Source organism: Heloderma suspectum, chromosome 2 (genome assembly GCF_057233095.1).
Source record: "Heloderma suspectum isolate Gila_16-S chromosome 2, 16-S_ref, whole genome shotgun sequence".
NCBI lineage: Eukaryota > Metazoa > Chordata > Lepidosauria > Squamata > Helodermatidae > Heloderma > Heloderma suspectum.
In genome coordinates, this window is record NC_139459.1 from 198559465 (window position 1) to 198582626 (window position 23162).

A 23162-nucleotide genomic window follows, 5' to 3' on the forward strand; every position below is an offset into this window, starting at 1 on the left:
TCTTTATTCCCCTTAATCAGTCTTAATGGCAAACTTCCCTTCCCTCTGATAGCTACATTTTTCTCCAGCCTTCCCCAACCTGGCGCCCTCGAGATGTTTTGGGGTACAACTCCCATCAATCCCAGCCAGCAGGTCAGGGATGATGGGAGTTGTAGTCCAAAACATCTAGAGGATATCGGGTCAGTTAAATCTTAGGACACCCTCTTGCTGGGGATGGGAGTAGTATAGCTTCCCAGTCCCAGTTTTTGAATCAGCAAATCCTGCTGCCCACCCTCATGATTCCTTCTTCAAACAGGAATCTATGTTGCCATAAAGCTTCACTTTCACATTGGGAGGAGTGATGGGGGGTGGGGGGAGGTGTGCACCACTGGAATAGGCTTCTGCTCTAGAATGACACCTGGCTGTTACCAGGTGGCTGAGGCAACTGCTGGAGCTGCGAACACCTCGTCCTTGTTTCAGCAGCCAATCAATCGCCAGGGTGTCAGGACCTGTGACAGTATACTGCTTAAGTAACATGCTGTGTCCTTTTCACCCCTGCACTACAGTTCCCAAGCAGCATTGCAAGAATGCACATGGGCCAACAAACATTTTTTCCTCAAATTGTTCACAGAGGAAACTTGTAATTAGAGACCCAAATACAATTCCGTGTGTGTGTTGCTCATCATCAGCCATACTTGGGATATTTTAGTTGCACAATATAATAAATGTTATTCACATGAATATGGTTAATGACAAGTCACCACGGTAAAAATGTTATCTCTTAACTCATATGGAATGGGTCTGTGGCATCATTAGATTTAAAAAAACAGTTATTTTTAAGTAGTTTGCAAACATGCGTCTAGAACAAAGAGGATTAGAAATGAAAGCTGGAAGGTTTAAGGGCAAGTGTCCCTGAGTTGTGCAAGAAAGAAAGGGAAAGAAAGCTCTGCCTACCAACTATATTCAGCCATATAGCAGACGACGACTAACGAAATCTGTGCCACCATAGCAATTGTGCAAATCTTTTAAGTATAGGCTAACCTCTTCATAGCAGCGGAAACCATCTCATGATGTGAGGCAATGGGATCACGCAAACTTAGGCCAGCTGTGTTTTTGTTTTTTGTTTAATTCCTTGATTGAAAAAAAGCACACACACACTCAAATATTTTGTTTGCATGCTGTTTTGTTTCAGTGCGGTATGGTGCTGTATGTCTTGCGACTTTCTAAACATATGTCTCCTGTACCTTGCATGAACACAAACATCTTCTTTTGTTTTGATATTCATGTTCCTTTAATGCCGGAAAATAGATATATGTGCCCACCTCTGAAAGAACAGATTGATGCATAGATATTGCAAGTCCTGTAAACCAATACCAGGAGAGCTTCTGTCCTGGTAGATAGCAGTGTAGGCTATTGGTGTCATGTTATGTAGTAAGGAGTAGTCTTTTAAGTAAGGGAAGAGTGTATAAAATAAGGGACTTTGGGGGACTTTATGAAGGGTTTAGCATGTCAGGAGTCAGTCTTGCATAATTGATGTATCTTTGGAAAAATGCACTCAGGAGGGCATAGGCTTGGTGAATGTGTACCTCCATTGCCAGAATTAGTTTTTGAAGTGGTATTGTAAAAAGGGGAAACATTTAACGTCTTATTACAAAATGCTGTGTGAGTCATGCCGTATCTTTATTTTAAATATTTCCTTTCTTTTTTCAACGTTGAGTGAGCTGACAGCACTGAAGAATGAAGTGATGTTGAATGAAAAGGAATGCTCATGATAATAGAACTCTATTAAGAATCCTAACACAGAATTCAAGATTAGATTTAATTACAGTTACTGCTAGTGGGAAAGGGCTAACTTGAGTGATATGATAGATGATAGAGTGATATAGTAGTTTAAATTCTATTCATGTATACTATTCACTAGCATTCTCATCCCCTCAAGGAGAATGCTTGACTCTACTAATGCATTGTATTAGACCTGAAATCATTCTGTTTCTGCAATTAATAATGCTAACAACAGTGTAAGTATTATTCTTTTATGGAGAGAGTTCCAGTATGTCATATAGAGCAAAGTAATTTAACACATGAGATTGGCTAGACCAGGGGTGATAGTAGTTTTCAGAATTCTAACGGAAAGAAATAGTTTACAACCCAAAGTGCAAAAATATGTATTTATTGTTACATTTCAATATCACAAGAGAAGGATGACTCTTGTTGCAGTTTATATTTCAAAGGATCAATGACTATATTTTAGGTGCTAACAATGACTTCATTTTACCGATCGGGTAAAACCAACATTATGTGAGTGGACTTCCACTCACTGAACAAAAGTTTCCCTCCTCCCCCATGCAGTCCCCCATGCACTCTCCAAATCTGGATGGAGGGGTAATTTGATCCGTAGTGGTATCTGTTCCACTACTTCATTGGATACAACCCATTGTCTCGAATCTTTAAAATCAACAACATGGTTATTTTTATAATAGCTAAAGGGGTGATGTGAAAAAGTATTTTTTGCTTTTGAGTAATACATATATAATTTAGGATTATACTGAGAAATCTGTGGCCTCACAGAGAAATGTGTGAGTTGCATCCAACTGTGTTTGTCCAACAGTAGAACAGATACCACTAGCAGAACATATTACCCTTTCCATCTGCAGGCCCCCATGTCCCTAATCTGGAGCAGATTTGAAGGGGGCACAGGGATTTCAGGGGAGAGGAGACGAAGGGAAGTCCTATTGAATGGAACTCCACTTGCAAGGTGTTGGATGTAACCCTGCATGTTTTAAGACAGTCTCTCAAAGAACAATCTAGTTCTTATGGATCAACTTGCCTCTCTTTTAGCACAGACCTTACAGAGCACTCTTGTTGTATTTGAATTGTTGATGGAAATTTGTTTTATTTGGTATAAAAGCAGAATGGTAGAAAGGAATAGCTTTAGATGTTGTTAGTGCTACCAGGCAGATATTTGAAGTAAACATGAGTAGAGTGCTCTTGATTCTCCCCTGCTTTCTCCATCTGACTTCTCTGTTTTTTCAGAAAACTGGACTATACGAGTATAAAATATACAGTCTCCTTGCTGATTCTCCCCCAGAGCTATGTGCTGATGTTTACATGGATTTAAACTACAGAACAAAGTGGGACCAGTATCTTAGAGGTTAGTAAATAATTCAAGAGAATCAAATTAGGAAAATTAATTAATTAGCAAAATTAAAAATGGATTTTCATTGTTCACTGTGGCTTCTCTCTCCACTTGACTACTACCATTACTAAGATTCTTTCACTTTACTCAGCACCTTTTTTCAAACATGATCAATCAAACACACCAAGTGGACTTTTGTTCCCCAAAGCATAAATGCTGCTTGAAAATCTCTTGCACTTCTCTCTTTTTATGGCCATTTATTTATATCTGATCAATCTATCTTGAAACACTGATAAGATGTGTCAGTTTCTGACCTCCCATTTCTTGTCTAAAACCAACTCTCTTTGATCCTTCAACACTGTTCTCATGTTGGTTTATGGGAAAACAGATGTCATCACTTGAAGTACTTTCTTCTCCATTCATGTGACATCCAGGAAGTGGAAGATCTGATGTTTGTGCTCTCCTAATCACCTGTTTTGTTAGACCACCTCTAGCTTCAAACTGTATTCCAGAGGAAACCCCATCACTTTTGTCCAATTGATTTAAGATAAAAATTAGAATAATTTTCAATATAGGAAATGAAGTTCCTCCAAATTAGGGGATGTGCAAATAAATGCCCCTGAAATGTGCAAATAAATGCCCCTGAAAAATTACACTAGTGTAATTTCTTCTAATTTCCCTCAGAATTCCTCACGTGTTTTGTCTGAGCAGGAGTCTCCAGGTTTGCCTCTAATATCACTTTAGGTGAAATTTGGTGGCAACTTACTGGGGTATGGATCTGAGAAATATCGTGTCCTGTTGGAACTCATGGCTTCCCATGAAATTCTATCATTGTTTTGCTTGAGCCTGGACTTGAAACTCACCACATTTTCCTCAATTTTTTCTTTAGGTTACATTATATGACAAATCTAGTATAAACCTGTCAGAAACAAAAGAATAGTTCAGCTGTATCATGTCACATGTTTTGTGTCCATGTTTGTTTTAAAGGAATAATAATAGTTCTACACCTTTGAAGAGTCTTTGGGAGCTTCAGTAGGTCCAAAATGAACCTGCAAGAATGTTGGTGGGTCTATGCCCATGGCATCGTGTTAATTTTGTAGCATTTGCACTGGTTGTCAATTTGCTGCTGGGCACAATTCAAAATGTTGGTGATTACCTTTAAAGTCCTAAATGGCTTGGGTCCAGGAAACCTGAAGATTTGTCTCCTCCCATATTATCCTGCCCACTCCGTAAGATCAGAGAGGCCCTTCTCCATGTCTCACCTATAGCGGGGGCATGCAAAATGCAGGGCCTTCTCAGTGTGGAACCAATGTTGTGGAACACCTTGCCCTGTGCAGCATAGATGGTCTCCTCTCTGGCTGTCTTTTGCCAGTTGGTAAAGACATTTTTATTCTGACTGCTAAATACCTTTTGGTTCAATATTTATTTCCTTAAAACCAAAGGGCATCACAAAGCAGAAGAGAAAAAAGCCCCCCCCCCAATCCACAATAAAATCAATCAAATGATTTCCATCACACACACACACACAGACACACACACACACTGCTATCTAATTTTAAAAGCAGCTATAGCAAATAATGAAACTTGGTATGTAACGTAGTATCTGCTATTTTATGTAAAGATTATGTTTTATCTGTGCTGTCCCCTTTTGTTGTATTTGGGCAGGGCAATCCTAACCCTTACTTTGGAAAGCTCCGGCATTGGAGCCTCCGGGATATCCAAAGCCCTGCCAGACTTATGTCAGCAGGACAGAAGTGAGGGAGGAGCTGCATTTTTGCTCCTTTTCTCCCTCCCTGACTGTTTTTTTTTTTTTTTTTGGTGGGGGAGGTCTTTTAACCAATTCCCTCCCATTGAAACCAATGAAAGGCAATTAACCTACACCAGCTCCAGGGCTGGCATAGATTACTGGCATGTTTGGGAGCATGGCCAGGGTCTGTGTGATAGAAATTTTCATATAAATAAATGTATGTCATCCCCCCCCCCCCGCTAAACTTTGCAGAATTGGTCTATCAGAATTGGTCCAATTTTCAAAAAATTACTATTGGTTTCTCCATATAATTAGTGATACATAGATCGATATCCATTTATGTAACAGCATATTGTGATCCAGTTGTAGTAGTATCTATGATGAGTGATGACTCCCCACTAAAAGTCCTGCTGACACCAAAAAGTTCCTGCTGACACCAGAGTATGGCAGGACAATACCTTCTCTGGCCCCAGAGCAGGAGAGCTTTTCTCACAGACATTAGGACATCACAATTAACTTGGTGACTTTAGATAATATTGGAAAGCCATTTCTTGCAAATAGCTCCAATGAAAAGTTATTTTAGGTTGAATCCAGATTTAAGCTGGATCAACTGTGATGGGTGGAAGTGGACTCCCCCCGCCCTTCCCATGGCAGACTCTCTAACCCCCTGAAAGTGCTACACAGAGAGTCGGGAGACCCTGCTGAATGGGGTGTTCTGTGATGTGGATGGGGATCCCCCCAAACCAGGCAGAAGTACCTTCCGCGAGCGGAGTCCTTCTGTGAAGGTCCCTGCCTCTTGCGGAAGGCAGATCCTGGATCCAATCCTTTATCATTTATCTCTTTGTTATTTCATATTAAGCAAAGTGATTTAGGTTCTTTATAAAGGGAGCCTTCCAAAGAAATAGTGTTCTCCCCAGCTTGAGTTGGTAGAGTCTGCTTTCAAGCTGCCTTATTCACCCTCCTGTTTTTTTCTAAGTGATTTAGGACACTGTCTGCACTGCACTGTGTCTCCATGCACTGGCTATAGCAGGTTAATTTTGATTAGATCTTGAGTGGCTTTGATTCACACTGGCCCTGTTCTGATATCATGTTAAGCCATGGTGATTAGGCTTTTTTTTTTGCTAGCCATGGTGTCTTAGCGTGTCGTGTGGGGGGAGGAAGCCATGTTTCTCATGGTTAGTAACCCACCCAGGGTAACCACCCCTTGCTAAAGGTTACGGGGCCCTGGGGTGGCTTACCGTGTCATCTGGCTAGCTCCCTGGTGGCTTAAATGGGCTCCAGAGGACTTCCAGGCCACAACCATAGAGTCCGTTGGCTACAGCGTTCACCACTGTGGGTGACGCTCTAGCTGCTGTGGACATTCTCTATGGTTGCACAGCCATTCGGGTCGTTGGAGCAGCCTCTGGGAGCCTGTTCACACTGCGGAGGACATCGGGATGCACACAAACCACTCTGGTAAGATAGCCAGGTAACTATGGAGTGTGTGTGTGTGTGTGGGGGGGGGGTAGTGGAACCATACGATGCCGCATGGTTCCCGGTCATCTGACAGGCCCGCGTGTTGTTGTTTCACACACACCCTGTTCCGTAGTTACCCTAACCACCCTCCCCCTGTGCGTATGTGAATAGGCCCACTGTCATCAACTTTGCATCATCTGCCCCTCCTATCATATAATGTGCATTTCTACCTTGTGTCCATATGTACTAGATTATATACTAGATTAACTTGATTATCCCTAGATATGGGGCAGAAGGAAGGCTTGCTCATCTGTCATCTCCCTTGACTAACCAAGCTGTTGTGAGAGATTAATAGTAGGCACACTGTCTTCTCTTTGGATAACACTAAATCAATGCAGTCATGCCACAGCCATAAAGGGTGGGGAAGGAAACATATGTTCTTGACATGATGTGGGTAAAACGATGTGAATGTCTCCTTCTGTGAGTGACTCACAATGTCTGATTTGCTGAACTTCACACACATTTTGATATATGGTAAGATCAAGCAGGGACCCTTTCCCCTGTTTCAAATTGATCTCCAGCCTGCGAGGGCCTTATAGGGGAGTGGGAAGATACCTCTGGAAGGGTGGGGCTTAAATGCCCCCAGGTGTGGGCAGAGCACCCCTGCACCATTGGTATAAATGCTGCCATTTTCAGCCCCATATTTTCCCCACTTTTTTGATTATAGACAACCTTTGAGCAGTCTCTGTTCCCGATAGTGAGTTTGGAAAGGTTGTAGACAGTTTTTTTAAAAAATGGGTTTTTAATTAAAGGCAATAAAAGATGAATAAAGGCAATAGTCAGGCACACCAGAGGTTATATGATATGAAGCTGGTTGTAGAATGAACAACACTGCATATATCAGAGACATATTAACCAGCAACCCACCTTCACTCTCCTCAACCCCTTCCCACTCCTTGGATAGCATTAAAAGAGGCTGGACTCAGCAAATAATAGGATGACCTTAAAGTCACATGTCTTATCAAATGGTATGGTGTAGATATCACCTCTTGTGAGAAAAGAACTATTAAATTTTAAAATGAAGCCCCCAGAAATTTGAAGAGGTGTATTGTCCATTAAATTAGATGTGTCAAACATGACTCTTCTCACATCTTCACCTTGGAGTTTTATTTCCCTTGCAGCATAAGACTTAGAAAGCAGAATAGGATGACCAGTGGCACCAAGTTAATACTCCAGTGACCTCTGGTGGAAAAGGCAATATTCTGTGGTGTCTTATTGCATTTTGGGAACTACAATTTCTTCCATTAAATAGCTGGCATTACATATAAAGTCATGTGAAAAGAAGATATTCCAGGCTAACAGCTTGCTATTAGGCCTCTTGATTGGCTTCCTGACATGTATATTGTAGCAAAATAGTCCCTCATGCAGCCATTCTCACATTACTTGGGAAAAAAGTGTGTGAAGTGGCCTTTAAAACTTTATGGTCTGGCGGACATAATAGCTCAGGACAGAATTGTTTTTAGTTGGAAGGGAAGATGCCTTAAAGCAGCCTTCCACATGGCTGGCTGGGGGATGCTGGGAATTGTAGTCTAACACATCTGGAGGGCACCAGCTTGGGGAAGGCTGCCTTAAGGAGCGCCTTCTCCCATTCCATATAAACTTCCCTATCTTAGGAGCCCTCATACATAGATCTCCAGTCTGAGAAGTAATACCTATGGTTGCTTAGGAAAGGCCTTTTCAATGGTAGCACTGCGGTTTTAGAACATTACCCTCAAATAGATCCAATATCTACCTCTTTTCCAATAGATCTTGGTAACAATCATTTCTGTCCTTTCAACAGCCTTTGGCTGTTGTAGGCCTGCACAAAAACTAAAAAACCACCAAACAATAGGTGGTTGTGGGGAAAGGGGTGGGGCCAGGGGCATGGTTCTCTGTGGAATCCTGGCGGGCCAGACTGAGACCTTAAGAGGACTGGATTTGGCCCCTGGTTCTGAGGCTCTCACCCCTGCTTTATTTGTTTGATGAGTTTTTATATATGATATATATGCATTATGTTAGAATATCAGTATCACAGTACTATATGTAAGGACTATCTCAAGTGTTGATAATAGTTTTGGAATGTGTGTGTGTGTGTTATAATATAGATATAGATTAGAATAATAATTTGTTTTACCCATTGTAGGATAATGTGGGCTAAAAACAGAAAACAGAGGTGGTCAAGTTTACAGATGCTGAGGCTTCCCAAAAGAAATCTAATTTGATCTTCTAAATGTGGCTAGAACAGCACATTAGGAAAATATGTGGCTGTTGCTGAAAACATGAGTCCTGCATCTCCTCCCTCTCCCTCCATTAATATATAGTAAAAAAAGGAATGCATGATGTACTTTTGTGCTCCAAGTTTACTCCGCTTCCATTACTGGAGGAGAAAGGAGAAGAAAACACAGGGCTGAATGGCACCTGCTTGATCATGCTGTAAGGTGCCATGTGTGCGCATGTGCATCCTTGTATATGTGTGTCTTAAACCAGGAATTTCAATAGTCAGGTTCTGGATCTTTCTCTCCTGCACTACCTGAACTGTTTCACTGGTAGACTGAGCTCTTTGCTTTAAGAGCATCATCTTATCTGTAGTGTGGTATAGTGTAGTGAACACTCAGTAAGCTGACTCCAGGGGTCAGTCCCTATGCACCAGAGCTTGCTCCTTAGTCTAAGCAACTAATCTCAGGTGTGAGAACCCTTCCTAAGCTCCTGTTCCCTTTCCATGATCGCTGCCTTGGATTTTGGCCTCTGTCTGGTTTTAACTGACCTGACCCTTGCTGAGCCACACAGTTATAATTTGTGTGTGGCTTCTGTAGCATGTTTAATTAATAAAATGTTAATTAACCAAATACTTGATAGTCCTTATATTCTATATGTAAGTTCAGTTAAACAATATATGGTCTGCATCTGACACATTTCCCTTCCAATTTGTAGAAATGTGTGAGAAAACTCATGATGGCAGAACGGTTATCTACTGGGAATTGAAGTTCCCTTTCCCCTTGGCAAATAGAGATGTATCCTTTCAAGTCTTGGATTGGAGTTTTACGTTTAGCATTTGCAGCTGCAAACCCTGATGTGATTCCCAGTTCTTCACGGCATGGTTCTGAAAGTTTAAATGATGTACAGAATAACCTTTATGGGAAAAGAAAAAGTAGGTCGTTGATGTATATTCTTGTGAATCATATTCCTTCTTATTATATTTGAAAAGCAAAACTATATGTTAATTTCAGTCTGAAAATCCATGCTTCTTGCTATAGGTGTGTTCTCTGTATCTGCAGTGATATATATTCTGGCTCCATAATATGTATTATATTTTAAAATCCTGATTATTTCTTAAACTTCAGTGCAGTATGTTTTTATTCGTGAGCGTCAAGATATGGAAGTTGATGGGCAGAAGATCTATGTTATATTGGCTAAAAGTGTGACCACTACTAAATTCCCGGAAAAGCCTGGGATTGTTAGAGTAAAGAATTATAGACAAAGTGTGGCCTTTGTAAGTGATGGCAAGAAAGGGTCCAAAGGTAAGTAATCAATAAATAATTTTATAGGAATGCCTTAGAAAAGAAATTTCTCATTTCTAAGTCAGGATTATGAAAAACTTCCCTTGTTAGAATTAACAGTCCAACAATCCAACAGTGTTAGTGTTTTAAAATTAAGTGCAATTGAGTGCAGATGATTTCTGAAAAGATGTGTAAAAAATAATATTAGAGACCTGCATCCAATGTTTTAGCTGGTGAATTCCAATACCACAATCCTTTCCTGCACCCACCCCGCACTCTAGCTAACCACTAGTGAACCAAAGGAGATCCCCTCCCCCATTTATCTCTGTCTTTCTCTCCTCTGTCTGTCTCCTACTGGGTTTGGACAATCACAGCAGGAAAAGAAGCCATCAGGGTGCTCCCCCCATGCATGCCACATGCATGACCACTATTTGCATTATTCCCCATGCTGCAGTGCTGGTTCGCGTGTCATCCAAACCCGGCATGCAGCATGGGGACATCATACCCACCCTACACAATGTGCAGTAGAGGTTGTCAAGTGGGTATGATGCCCCCATCATGCAACGGGTTCGGACAGCACACCAGCCTGCGCTGCAGTGTGGAGAATAATGCAAATGGCGGTCAAGTGCATGGCACATGCGGGGGCAGGGGAGCAGCTACAATGGCTTCTTCCCCTGTTGTGATCATCTGAACACAGCCTCTCTGTCTCTCGCTTCCCTAGAACACCTCTTTTCTTGCCAATCTCAAGCCACTTTATTTCACTTGCCTCTGTCCCTTTCTTCTACCTCCTTGCTGATACATGCACTTCACCACCATAAATACAACACTCTGAATCACACCCAGTTAGGGCTGAATCTAGTACTTTCTGTTTCTTCATTGATTTCTGGATTTATTTATTTGCCGTCTGCAATTGTGATTTTCTTCTGCTTTTTCTATCTATCTGCACTTAATTATGGGAAATTATGCCGTATTCCTTATCCTTGTGGTCTCACAGTGGGGCTTTTTTTCTTTTTGGGGGAAATGATACAGCTGCAGCATCCTGTGTCCCTATCTCTCTCTGGGCTTGCCCATGGGACTGCGGAGTTTGTCCTACTTCATACAAGTGGTTGGAACACCTTCCAACAGGGGTGACAGGGAGATTTTCAGTAGTGTGGACCCAGATGGCATTGGTCCAGCAGCTAAGAATGGAACCAGTCTATGAGAGCTTGGAGCTCTTATACTGTATGGACAAAAGTTTCAAAAGAACAAAAGAATACAAAGCAGTGAGGCAACCAGTTTCAGGTGGCATCAATAGCCATTCTGAGCTGAAACAATGAGGCTGAGACAACTCCTCACCAGAGCCATCTTAAATGTACAAGAGAGGGCATTCAACAAGAGGGTGTTGCGCCTGTAATTCAGGGATTAAGTACTTTTTGCAACACTGTGAACTTTTTAGTCTATACCTGGAGCTTGATTTAATTATGCACTGGGAAATCACTTTGGACTGGCAACTGCATACATAGTTATGCTTGGCATTTCTTAAGACTGTTGAATATTTGTAGTTCTGATTAGATTGGTATTGCTAGATTTGACCTTGCATACGTGACGGGTAGAGCCATTAGGCAAGACTACTTCGCTGCCACTTTTCTTGTCTTGGCAGCAAGGAGTTCTTGAAGTGACCATCTCTCTCTTTGGTTGCCATCTGTCTTGGGAGCTTTCAGTGCCTGCTCTACTCTTATCAGCCTGCTAACAGGCATGAGCAGGCAGTTGTGTCAAAAAATAAGAGGGGGCCTTCTATGCCTGAAGATCTTGCTTGCATTCTTCTTTAGATCACAGCCTAAATAAACAAATAAACAAACAAACCTAGCCATGAATTTCTGCCCTTACTAAATGGGGTAAGTGGCCCTTATGATAGAACCATCTGAAAATGGGGTTCTGACTTTGCTCTAATGGGCAAGAGAGTGTAACCAGAGCTGACTTAAGGCTGTTTAAAAGTTCAAAATGTTTGAAAATGTATTTTAAAAGTTAAGCAGGAAAACAGTGAATACACCTTCAGTTTGTTAAACAAATGAAAACATACTACACAGGAAGTCTTAAGATATGAATGGTGTATTGTTGTTGTTGTTCAGTCGTTCAGTCTTGTCCGACTCTTCGTGACCCCATGGACCATAGCACGCCAGGCCTTCCTGTCCAGCGCTGTCTCCTGGAGCGTGCTCAAGTTCATATTCATTGCATCGGTGATGCTATCTAGCCATCTCATCCTCTGCCGTCCCCTTCTCCTTTTGCCTTCAGTCTTTCCCAGCATCAGGGTCTTTTCCAGGGAGTTTTCTCTTCGCATTGGGTGGCGAAAATATTTGAGCTTCAGCTTCAGTATCTGTCCTTCCAATGAGCAGTCAGGGTTGATTTCCTTTAGGATGGACTGATTTGACCTCCTTGCAGTCCAGGGGACTCGTAGGAGTCTTCTCCAGCACCACAGTTCGAAAGCATCAATTCTTTGCCGCTCAGCCTTCCTTATAGTCCAGCTCTCACAGCCATACATTACTACTGGGAAAATCATAGCTTTGATTAGATGGACCTTTGTCGGCAAGGTGATGTCTCTGCTTCTTACTATGCTGTCTAGGTTTGCCATAGCTTTCCTCCCAAGGAGCAAGCGTCTTTTAATTTCATGGCTACAGTCACCGTCTGCGGTGATCTTGGAGCCCAAGAAAATAAAATCTGTCACAGCTTTCATTTCTTCCCCTTCTATATGCCAGGAAGTGATGGGGCCAGATGCCATGATCTTCGTTTTTTTAATGTTGAGTTTCAAACCAGCTTTTGCACTCTCCTCTTTCACCCTCGACAAGAGGCTCTTTAGATCCTCTTCGCTTTCTGCCATTAGGGTGGTATCATCTGCATATCGGAGGTTGTTGATAATTCTCCCAGCAGTCTTAATTCCGACCTGTGATTCATCCAACCCGGCGTTTCTCATGATGTACTCGGCATATAAGTTAAATAAGCAGGGTGATAATATGCAGCCTTGTCGTACTCCTTTCCCAATTTTGAACCACTCGGTTGTTCCATGTCTGGTTCTTACTGTTCCTTCTTGACCCTCGTACAGGTTTCTCAGGAGACAGGTAAGGTGGTCTGGTATTCCCATCACTTTAAGAATTTGCCACAGTTTGTTGTGATCCACACAATGAAAGGCTTTAGCGTAGTCAATGAAGCAGAAATAGACATTTTTCTGGAATTCTCTTGCTTTCTCCATGATCCAGCGAACGTTGGCGATTTGATCTCTAGTTCCTCTGTCTCTTCGAAAGCCAGCTTGTACTTCCGGTAGTTCTTGGTTTGCATACTGCTGCTGAAGCCTAGCTTGTAGGATTTTGAGCATCACCTTGCTGGCATGTGAAATGAGCGCAATGGTGCGGTAGTTTGAACACTCTTTGGCGTTGCCCTTCTTTGTAATTGGAATGTAAACTGACCTTTTCCAGTCTTGCGGCCATTGTTGAGTGTTCCAAATTTGTTGGCATAGTGAGTGCAGCACTTTAACAGCATCATCTTTTAGGATTTTAAATAGCTCAGCTGGAAGACTGTCATCTCCGCTAGCTTGGTTGTTAGTAGTGCTTCCTAAGGCCCAGTTGACTTCACTCTCGAGGATGTCTGGCTCAAGTTCAGTGACCGCACTATCATGGCTATCAGGGACATTCAGATCTTTCCTGTACAGTTCTTCTGTGTATTCTTGCCACCTCTTCTTAATCTCATCCGCTTCTGTTAGGTCCCTGCCTTCTTTGTCCTTTATCATGCCCATCTTTGCACAAAACGTTCCCTTGAGATCTCCGATTTTCTTGAAGAGATCTCTAGTCTTTCCCATTCTGTTGTTTTCCTCGATTTCTTTGCATTGTTCATTTAAGAAGGCCTCCTTGTCTCTCCTTGCTATTCTCTGGAACTCTGCATTCAGTTGGATATATCTTCCCCTTTCTCCCTTGCTTTTTGCTTCGCTTCTTTCCTCAGCTACTTGTAAAGCCTCATCAGACAGCCACTTGGCTTTCTTGCATTTCTTTTTCTTTGGGATGGTTTGAGTTGCTGCCTCCTGAACAATGTTACGGACCTCTGTCCATAGTTCCTCAGGCACTCTGTCTATCAGGTCTAATCCCTGAAATCTATTCCTCACCTCCACTGTATATTCATCAGGGATATGATTTAGGTCATACCTGAATGGTTTAGTGGTTTTCCCTACGTTCTTCAATTTAAGCCGAAATTTTGCAACAAGAAGCTCATGATCTGAGCCACAGTCAGCTCCAGGTCTTGTTTTTACTGACTGTATAGAGCTTCTCCATCTTTGGCTGTAAAGGACATAATCAATCTGATTTTGATATTGATATTGACCATCTGGTGACGTCCATGTGTAGAGTCGTCTCTTGTGCTGTTGGAAAAGAGTGTTTGCTATGATCAGCATGTTCTCTTGGCAAAACTCTATTAGCTTTTGTCCTGCTTCATTTTGTACACCAAGGCCATGCCTGCCTGTTATCCCGGTGATTTCTTGACTTCCTACTTTAGCATTCCAATCCCCTATGATGAAGAGGACATCTTTTTTTGGTGTTACTTCTAGAAGGTGTTGTAGGTCTTCATAGAACCAATCAACCTCAGCTTCTTCGGCATCAGTGGTTGGGGCATAGACTTGAATTACTGTGATGTTGAATGGTTTGCCTTGGATTCGTACTGAGATCATTCTATCGTTTTTGAGATTTTACCCCAGTACTGCTTTTCCCATCCTTTTGTTGACTATGAGTGCTACTCCATTTCTTCTAAGGGATTCTTGCCCACAGTAGTAGATATGATGGTCACCTGAATTAAATTCGCCCATGCCTGTCCATTTTAGTTCGCTGATTCCCAAGATGTCGATGTTCAATCTTGCCATCTCATGTTTGACCACCTCCAGCTTACCTTGATTCATTGATCTTACATTCCAGGTTCCTAAACAATATTGTTCTTTACAGCATCGGATTTTCTTTTCACCACCCGACACATCCACAGCTAAGTGTCCTTTCGGCTTTGGCCCAGCCGCTTCACTCTTTCTGGCGCTACTTGGAAATACCCTCTGCTCTTCCCCAGTAGTATATTGGACACCTTCCGACCTGAGGGGCTCATCTTCCGGCGTCATCTCTTTTAGCCTTGTGATACGTTCCATGGGGTTTTCTTGGCAAGAATACTGGAGTGGGTTGCCATTTCCTTCTCCAATGGACCACATTTTGTCAGAACTCTCTGCCATGTCCTGTCCGTCTTGGGTGGCCCTGCATGGCATAGCTTATGGCTTCACTGAGTTACGCAAGCCCCTTCGCCACAACAAGGCAGTGATCCATGAATGGTGTATAGAGAAAAGTAAATGCAAAAGAACATCACATACAAAACTAGAACGTGAAACATGTAGTGATTACAAAGAAAATAATTTGTATCCATGAACCACACAGGCTACATGCTAAGATAATACTATGCAAAGTAAAGTACAGTTTAAGTCCTGTTGAGGCCTATTGGAAAACAGTATTAGGATAACAATATTAGAGTATCACATGAAATAACTATGACATACAAAAGTTATAGTAGGCTCAACTAGCAGCAGTTTGAATTTTGTTTGTTTGTTTATTTATTTATTTGATTTATTAGCTGCTCATCTGGCTGGCAACCTGGCCACTCTAGGCGGTGTACAATACTAATAACAAATTTACATAATCAACTGAAAAACAAAAACAAACCAACACTTCTCCAAAAAACCCTAACCCACCCCATTGCCTGCCTGAACAGCCAGGTTTTTAAAGCCTGGCGGACGCTCATCAAAGAGGGGGTATGGTGGAGGTCACGAGGGAGGGAATTCCACAGAGTTGGGGCCACCACAGAAAAGACCCTCTCCCTAGTCCTCACCAGCTGTCTGTCTGACGGGACAGACAGAAGGCCTACTGAGGGGCCTTCTCATTGAGGGGCATCCCTGGTGTTGTTGGAGGCACTCCTTAAGTTACACTGGGCTGGAACCATGTAGGGTTTTAAAGGTCAATGCCAACACCTTGAATTGGGCCCGAAAAACAACTGGTAACCAGTGCAACTCCTTCAGCACTGGAGTGATGTGATCTTGCTGATGGCTGCTTTTAATCAGGTGGGCTGCTGCATTCTGCACCAGCTCAACTTCTGAACCATCTTCAAAGGTAACCCCACGTAGAGCGCATTACAGTAGTCTAGGCGAGAGGAGACCAGGGCATGAACTAATGAGGGGAGCAGATGGTTAGGGAGGTAGAGGCTCAGCCGCCATATCAGATGGAGTTAATATAGTGCTGCCCAGCTTACACCTGAGCCTCCATGGACAGCTGGGAGTCTAAAATGACCCCCAGGCTGCAGACCTGGTCATTCAGGGGTAGCTGCACCCCATTCAACACCAGGTCAGCATCCCCCAATCTCCCCTTGTCTCCCACAAAAAGTACTTCGGTTTTGTTGGGGTTCAGTTTCAGCTTAGTCCTTTCCATCCAGACACTCACTGACTCCAGACACTTGGACAGGGTTTCTACAGCCAACCTTGGCAAGGATTTAAATGAGAGGTAGAGTTGCATGTCAGCCACATATTGGTGACACTGCACCCCAAACCTCCTGATGATAGCCCCCAATGGCTTCATATAGATGTTAAATAACATTGTAGAGAGAATAGAACCCTGTGGCACCCCGCAAGTGAGCAGCCAAGGGTCTGAAGTCTCCTCCCCCAGAGCTACCTCCTGGTACCTGCCAGAGAGAAAGGAACAGAAGCACCATAATACAGTGTCCCCTATGCCCAACCCCTCCAGGCAGTCCAGGAGGATACCGTGGTCAACGGTATAAAAAGCCACTGAGAGATTGAGGAGAACAAGGAAGGAGCATTCGCCCCTATCCAGAGCTCTTCCCATATAATCCACCAAGGTGACCAAGACCGTTTCTGTCCCATGCCCAGGCCTGAAGCCCGATTGAAATGGATCCAGATAATCGGCTTCTTCCAAGTGTGCCTGCAACTGCAAAGCCACCATGCGCTCAATCACCTTGCCCCAAAACAGCAGATTCGAGACCGGGCGAAAGTTGTTCAAGTCTTGGGGATCCAAGGAGGGCTTCTTTAACAGTGGTCTTATCACCACCTCCTTGAGGACTGATGGCATCACTCTGTCCTCAAGGGAGGCATTCACCACCGCCTTGATCCTCTCCCTAAGTCTCTCCCTGCTGCTCATAATGAGCCAAGATGGGTCCAAATTTTTAGAGAAAAGGAAGGAGGGAAAGGATTAAAGTAAAAAGTGAAGAAAATGTTTTAAAATGAAAAAGGTGGTGAAGTCTGAGCCTCACCAATTAGTAAAATAAAACGGTAGAGGAAAACTGAATAATTCTGCTCAGGAGCTAGGCATCTACATAGCCTCAAAAAGCTAGTTCAGAAACAATGACCATCTGCAGCTTTAAAAACTGAAGAAGAGACATGGTCAAAGTGAGCAATTCCCTGTTCTCTCAAAAAAGAAGGCAAACAGGCAAACTATGGTCTAAAAGGCCCCCAAATTAGCAAAAATCTGTTAGCAAAACCAGGAGCATTGCAAAACAGAATAAATGAAAGAAAGAACTGAATGAAGCCCTCCTAGGGTTCAGTCCTAGGAGAATCAGATTTTGATTAACTGACCCCCCCCCCACCACCTTCTTGCCTTCTGATTGGCCTATTTACTTCTTTTCAGTTGCCAACTAGAAATTTGGTTCTGGATTGGTGAAAGATATATTGGATAGGCAGAACACCCCCCCATCTTTTTTCATAGTTTTAGGCAGCTGATGTCACCTTAGGCTTTATCAGGGTATATGGAAACATTCTAGACTCGTGGAGCTGCTAGCTGTGAGGAGTAACAAACATTGTAACTTCTTATACTGGTCCATTGTTCCACAACTTGACCACAGCTTTGTCAGCATGACTGTCTGCAGCTCAGACTCCAGGCAGCAAAAACTTTCTGCCTTCAAGGAAAGACAGGCCTGCTTATGAACCAAAGTTTCGCTCCTATTCTGTGGCTTCCTTCTAAGCCCTCTGTTCCCAGCACTTGAACCCAAAAAGGGACCTGAGTAACACCATCCACATATGCCTACTAGTGTAAAAGCAATTTGGGAAAAGAAGTTTCTGGGATATGGTGATGGAGAGAAGCTAGTAGATTTTCCAGGATTAGTCAAAATGTCATTAGATTAGACTTATGTAAATTTTCTGGTTATCTCTTGGTCTTGGTGCTATATTTCTGCAGTTTTGGAAAGGTTTTGGCAGAGTCTAAGGGTCAAACTAGACATGGTATCCTTCCACAGGTCAGGAAAGGTACCACCAAGTCCAAGGGATCACCAGCATAGTTAAAGAGCATTGTCAAGGAAGTTATTAGAGAAAAGAACACATCCTTCAGAAAATCTAAGTCTTGCCGAGACAAGAACAAAAAGGGGCACATATTTGCAAAAAAGAAATGCAAGCAGAAAGCAAAAGGATTTTGAGAAGCATGTCGCTAATCATATTGAGACAAACAATAAAAATTATTTAAAAATACCAGAAGCAGGAAACTGACTAGGGAAGCAGTTGGACTGTTGGATGACAAGGAAAGTGGAGTACTAAAGGTAGATAAGGATATTGCAGAAAAGCGGAATGAATTATTTGTATCTGTCTTCACTGTGGAACATGTAGGGCAGATATTGGTACCTGAACTGACATTTTCAGGAAGGAAGTCTCTGAGGCAAGTAGAGGTGAGAAGAGATGAAGTTCTAGACCATTTTGACGAATTGAAAGCAAACAAATCACTGGGTTGGGACTGTATCCATTTGAGAGTTCTTAAAGAACACATGTGAAATTGCTGAACTTCTAACAAAAATATGTATCATGTCTCTAAGATTGGCCTCTGTATCAAAGGACTGGAGAATGGCTACAATGCTAATTTTTAAAAAGGATTGGGGAAGGGGGGGGTCAGGAAATTACAGACCAGTTAGCTTAAATGTCTGTTTTGTTTAAATTGGTGAAAAACATTATTAAAGATAAATTTATCAAGCATTTGGAAAAGAGGTAGGCAATCTGGTGCCCTCCAGATGTTTTGGACTACAATTCCCATCAGCCCTAGTCAGCATGCCAATTGTCAGAGATTTCAGGAGTTGCAGTTCAAGATATATGAAGGGCACCAGGTTGCCTACCCCCTCTATAGGAAGATAAGTCTTGCTGAAGAGTAATCAACCTGGCTTCTGCAAAAGTAAGTTATGTCTCACTAATCTCACTAAGAGGGGGGAGGGGAAAAAACTCATGTACAAGTTGTTCAGGAACTCTGTGGAGTTTTAGTAGATATCTGATATCATGGGATGGAACAGTGGAAAATGCTATGGAAATAAAGAGATAAGTTCTGAGTAACCCTAGTTCTAAATAGCAACAGTAAAAGCAGTCTAGAAGCTTAGTCTGAATGTAAATGTACTAGTAAGATGCCCACCGAATGGACATAAATAATTGTTTGGTTGTTGTTGTTTTTAAGAACTTTGACTGCATTTTGTTTCTTTTTGTTTTAAAAGTTTTCATGTCCTATTTTGATGATCCTGGTGGTAAAGTTCCTTCATGGCTTGTCAACTGGGCAACCAAGGTAAGCAGGGGATTGGAACCAATTCAGTGGGTTATACGAAGAGTTCATTTAGGGTGCAATCCTAAAAGAGCCACCCTGGGTACTCATAAGCCTCTAAACTTGGAGGTTTATGAGTATCCTATACAGAGCGATGTGCCTCCTGCTCTACATTTGAGCTAGACAGGTGTTTTCATCCATCTAGCGGAGGCTTTGGGGAGGGGGAGGGAAGGAGGCTGGTGCAGCCATAAGATTTTTCGTATGGCTGCTGCCTTGGTCTCCTCCCCTCCCTGCCCCCAAGAATGCCCCCTTTTCCCTGTCTCCAGTGCACCGCTTTCCAAGCATGGAGAGGTAGCCAGCACAGTTCTCTCTGCACCAGCCACAAATGGGAGGGGGAGAGGAGTGCGGTTTCCTGGTTCCGAGATCGGCTCTGACCTTGTGGCCAGGAAACCAAACAATCTTATGTCCCCCCAGATGCTGTCTAGGGGCCATAGGATTGCCCCCTCTGAGTCTAGATTCTAGGCTGATTCCCTGATTGGGAAAACTAGGTACTAGAAGAGGAGGAGCAGAGCCCAGAGCAACAATCCAGACTTCTTTTATTCCATTCCATTCCATTCCCTAGTGTCAATTGCTAGTCTGAGACACTGATTCTAACACTTTTTAACCAAGGAAATCCATCAGTAGAATTCTGCCCTTTTTAAGATCTACTTGCCTGTCCTATCCCTGCCCTGCCCTGTGTTTTCCACATAACTACTTCAGCTGCATTATCTCTAATGCTGATCTGCGGTAACCTTCTCTCACTGAATTCCTCAGTCCACTTTAGTTCAATACTTCTCAATATATCTATCACTTATGAATTTACCTAATATCATTTTTGCTTTTTTTTTTAACCTGTCTGATTCTCCTGCTTCCCCTGCCAGTGACCAAACTAGCTCAGAGACTGTAACTCTCTCAAAAACTCTCCATCCAAGACATTCATGTGGCTTTTGGTTTATGTGCTCTTAGGAGTTTGGGATACTATTTCACTGCTACCTCCTATATAAAACTATATATTTTGGAAGATGAGAATGCTAGTGGCTGGTCACAGTTGTACAGGAGCTGACAGGCATGCACAGAGGGCCAGTTCACAGGATAAAACAAGCCACCGTGGGTTAAATAAGTCATGGTGGTTTATTTAAATTGGCGGTACGTGCTGATGTGTGCCAGGCACCTTTAGCCTAATTACCTGTCCAAGCGTGGCTTGTTATGTCATCCATGGCTATTTGAGGGTTGTTTCCTCCTCAAGAAGCTGTTTTGCCCGAGTTCAGATGATATAAGCCGCACCCAGCTAGGTAATTAGGCCAATTTAAACGAACTATTGTTGCTTAAATAAGTCATGATGGCTTGTTTTGATTGTGCAAACTGGGTCACAGTATGTGTAATCAGGATTAATAAGGATGTTAAGCATCAAATATGATTTATTTACTAGGCTATAAAATACAGAGTAATAAATGCTTTGCAATTGTGTTTACAGACTGGAGTACCTAACTTCTTGAAAGACATGCAGAGAGCTTGCCTTAGTTATCGCAAGAGATAAGCTGCTTCTTGAATTTGAACCAGACGGATGGTTTAAAGGTGTATTTTCCAAAGTTGGATACTTGCATGGATAATCAGCCATGACACATTTCTGAATAACATCTGCCTTCTGGGATGGTAATCATGAGCCATGTAAGTTCCCAGGCATATGACTATGGAACATACTAAACTTGTTGTTTTTCATTTTCCACCTGCTTGATGTACTGCCATTTTTACTTTTGATGGGTTTCAGATATCACATCAACGTTTGAAGCATGCTATTCATGGTTCCCATCCTAGTCTAATGATCTGCTTTGGGCATGCAGGTTCTGATGTACACACATGGGTCCCCTGCCCTTGAGCTTCTGAAGTCACTTCAGTGGAGGGAACAGCCCTATGTCCTAGAGGGTTGTGCATGCAGAGCTGCTCTCTCCATTGCAACTAATGAATGAATAAATACAATTTTTATTGTTACAACCATTGGTTACAACAATGGCAATGGAAGCAGAAAAAATATGGCATAAAATACATAGAACACATAAAATGTTAAAACAGCAATCCATAATCAATAAAACTTACTTATCATTCTACACAGGATATGTGAAATTAGCTCAAAGTTTAGAAGCTGAAGGGCAAAGTTCACCACAGCCGATAGGGTCACCTTTTATGGGATGTAAACACATAAAAACACGTAAAACATTAAAAACAACAATTCATAATAATTAATACTTAATTGTCATTCCGCATAGGGGGTGGGAAATTAGTTTGAATTTTAGAAACGGAAGAGGGTAAAGTTCACCATGGCCAATAGGATTGGCCCTTTATGGGATTTAACAGAAAAACAATTTTCTCCAATTCAGGCTAGTGAGTTTTCCCCATGAGGGCAGGTTCTAAAAACTTTATTCCAGCCATAGAGAAAATAACAATGAAACCAATAAGGGTGGAGGTCCTCCAGCGACCCACTGCTACATTGGCAGAATCTAGTCATGGCGTATTTTATTATTGTTTTGAATTGCAACTGATAGAGAAACCCATACTGCAGTGCACACTGAGCTCTGAGCCAAGAAAGACACTGCTTCTTATTTCCACCAATACCAGCTGTACTTAGGTGGGCAATGCTAGGCGGAACCACTGAAAGCCTTCTTTTTAAATCTTCAGTAGGAATAGAGTTCCTTCTAGGAAACATGTCTTAAGGCAGTCCCTTAAAAGTAAAAGCAGACAGGATTTTCACTGAGCAATTAAGATGATATCTTTTATTTGGAATAATTAGTCATAAAATATTGGCCTCAGTCCAACAAAAGTTACACAACTCCATTGAAATCAATGGGACGACAAGTCAGTTGTGACTAAGTCCTATTAATTTTAATTGAACTTAAGCATAACCAACATCCTTTGGATTGAGCCAACTGTGTGAAAGATTTCAAATGTCACACTCTTCATCTGAGCTAAATAAAAATAATTAGCAATAACTTTGCCAATAACTTTGGAAGGCACAGCAGGTACTAGTGCAGAATTGATTCTCTCCATGTGGTATGTTTTCCAAATCTGATGTCCAACTTTTTGAATTTAATTATGACATGTTCTCTGTCTTTGAGACTGGAACAAATGGCATTAGAGTTGGAAAACTTCCTTATTTTCAGATTTTTATATTTCCGGTTGCATATTCACTTTTACAAGGTCTTAGGTTACAAGACCTCTCGGATAGATCAAATAATAATCACAATAGTGTAGCTCTAGCATATCCTTCAACTTCTTTTGTTCTCAAGAGTTGCAGACTCATCTAAGTAACCAATACCCTAGGTATACTGCATTTTATTTTATTTTTACTCTGAACTCCTTCCGCCCTCTGAAGATGAATGCATGCATGAGAAATTTGCATGCAACACCCATGAGCCAGTAAATTGCATGGATAGATTCACACATCCCATAATAGGCTTCTTTTTCTCCCAGTGTTCAAATTACGGGTGGGGTGGGGGACCTTCACCTTTTGTGATGGTTTCTGTTTCTAGACAGCAGTGGCGACATGAGAAGGCTAAAATTGTGGGGGAAGATGGGTTGGGCCGTGTGGGTTATATTAATGGCACCTCCTCTCGCTTTGAGCACTGCTTTCTGCCAATATCAGCTTGATAGCAGGTTTCTTTTTGAAGAAGAACAAGCCCCATTGCATATGTGCTTACTAGGGCTCACTGGATCCTAGCCATTGGATT

At 42.2% G+C, this 23162-nt stretch overlaps 1 protein-coding gene across 2 annotated transcripts in view; it reads left to right on the forward strand.

The window, feature by feature from the left end:
• PCTP (phosphatidylcholine transfer protein) overlaps nucleotides 1–21672 on the forward strand; it is a 29511-nt gene extending 7839 nt beyond the window's left edge. The window contains exons 2-6 of one of the 2 annotated variants that reach the window (XM_084832327.1): nucleotides 3013–3130; nucleotides 9288–9367; nucleotides 9703–9874; nucleotides 19358–19425; nucleotides 20915–21544. In XM_084832327.1, the coding sequence (XP_084688453.1) occupies nucleotides 3013–3130; nucleotides 9288–9367; nucleotides 9703–9874; nucleotides 19358–19425; nucleotides 20915–20977 (501 nt within the window). In that variant the 3' untranslated portion in view covers nucleotides 20978–21544. Of the gene's footprint in view, nucleotides 1–3012; nucleotides 3131–9287; nucleotides 9368–9702; nucleotides 9875–19357; nucleotides 19426–20914 lie in introns of both variants that reach the window. The other variant, XM_084832328.1, reaches the window with a different exon arrangement.
• The last annotated feature ends 1490 nt before the right edge of the window (nucleotides 21673–23162 follow it).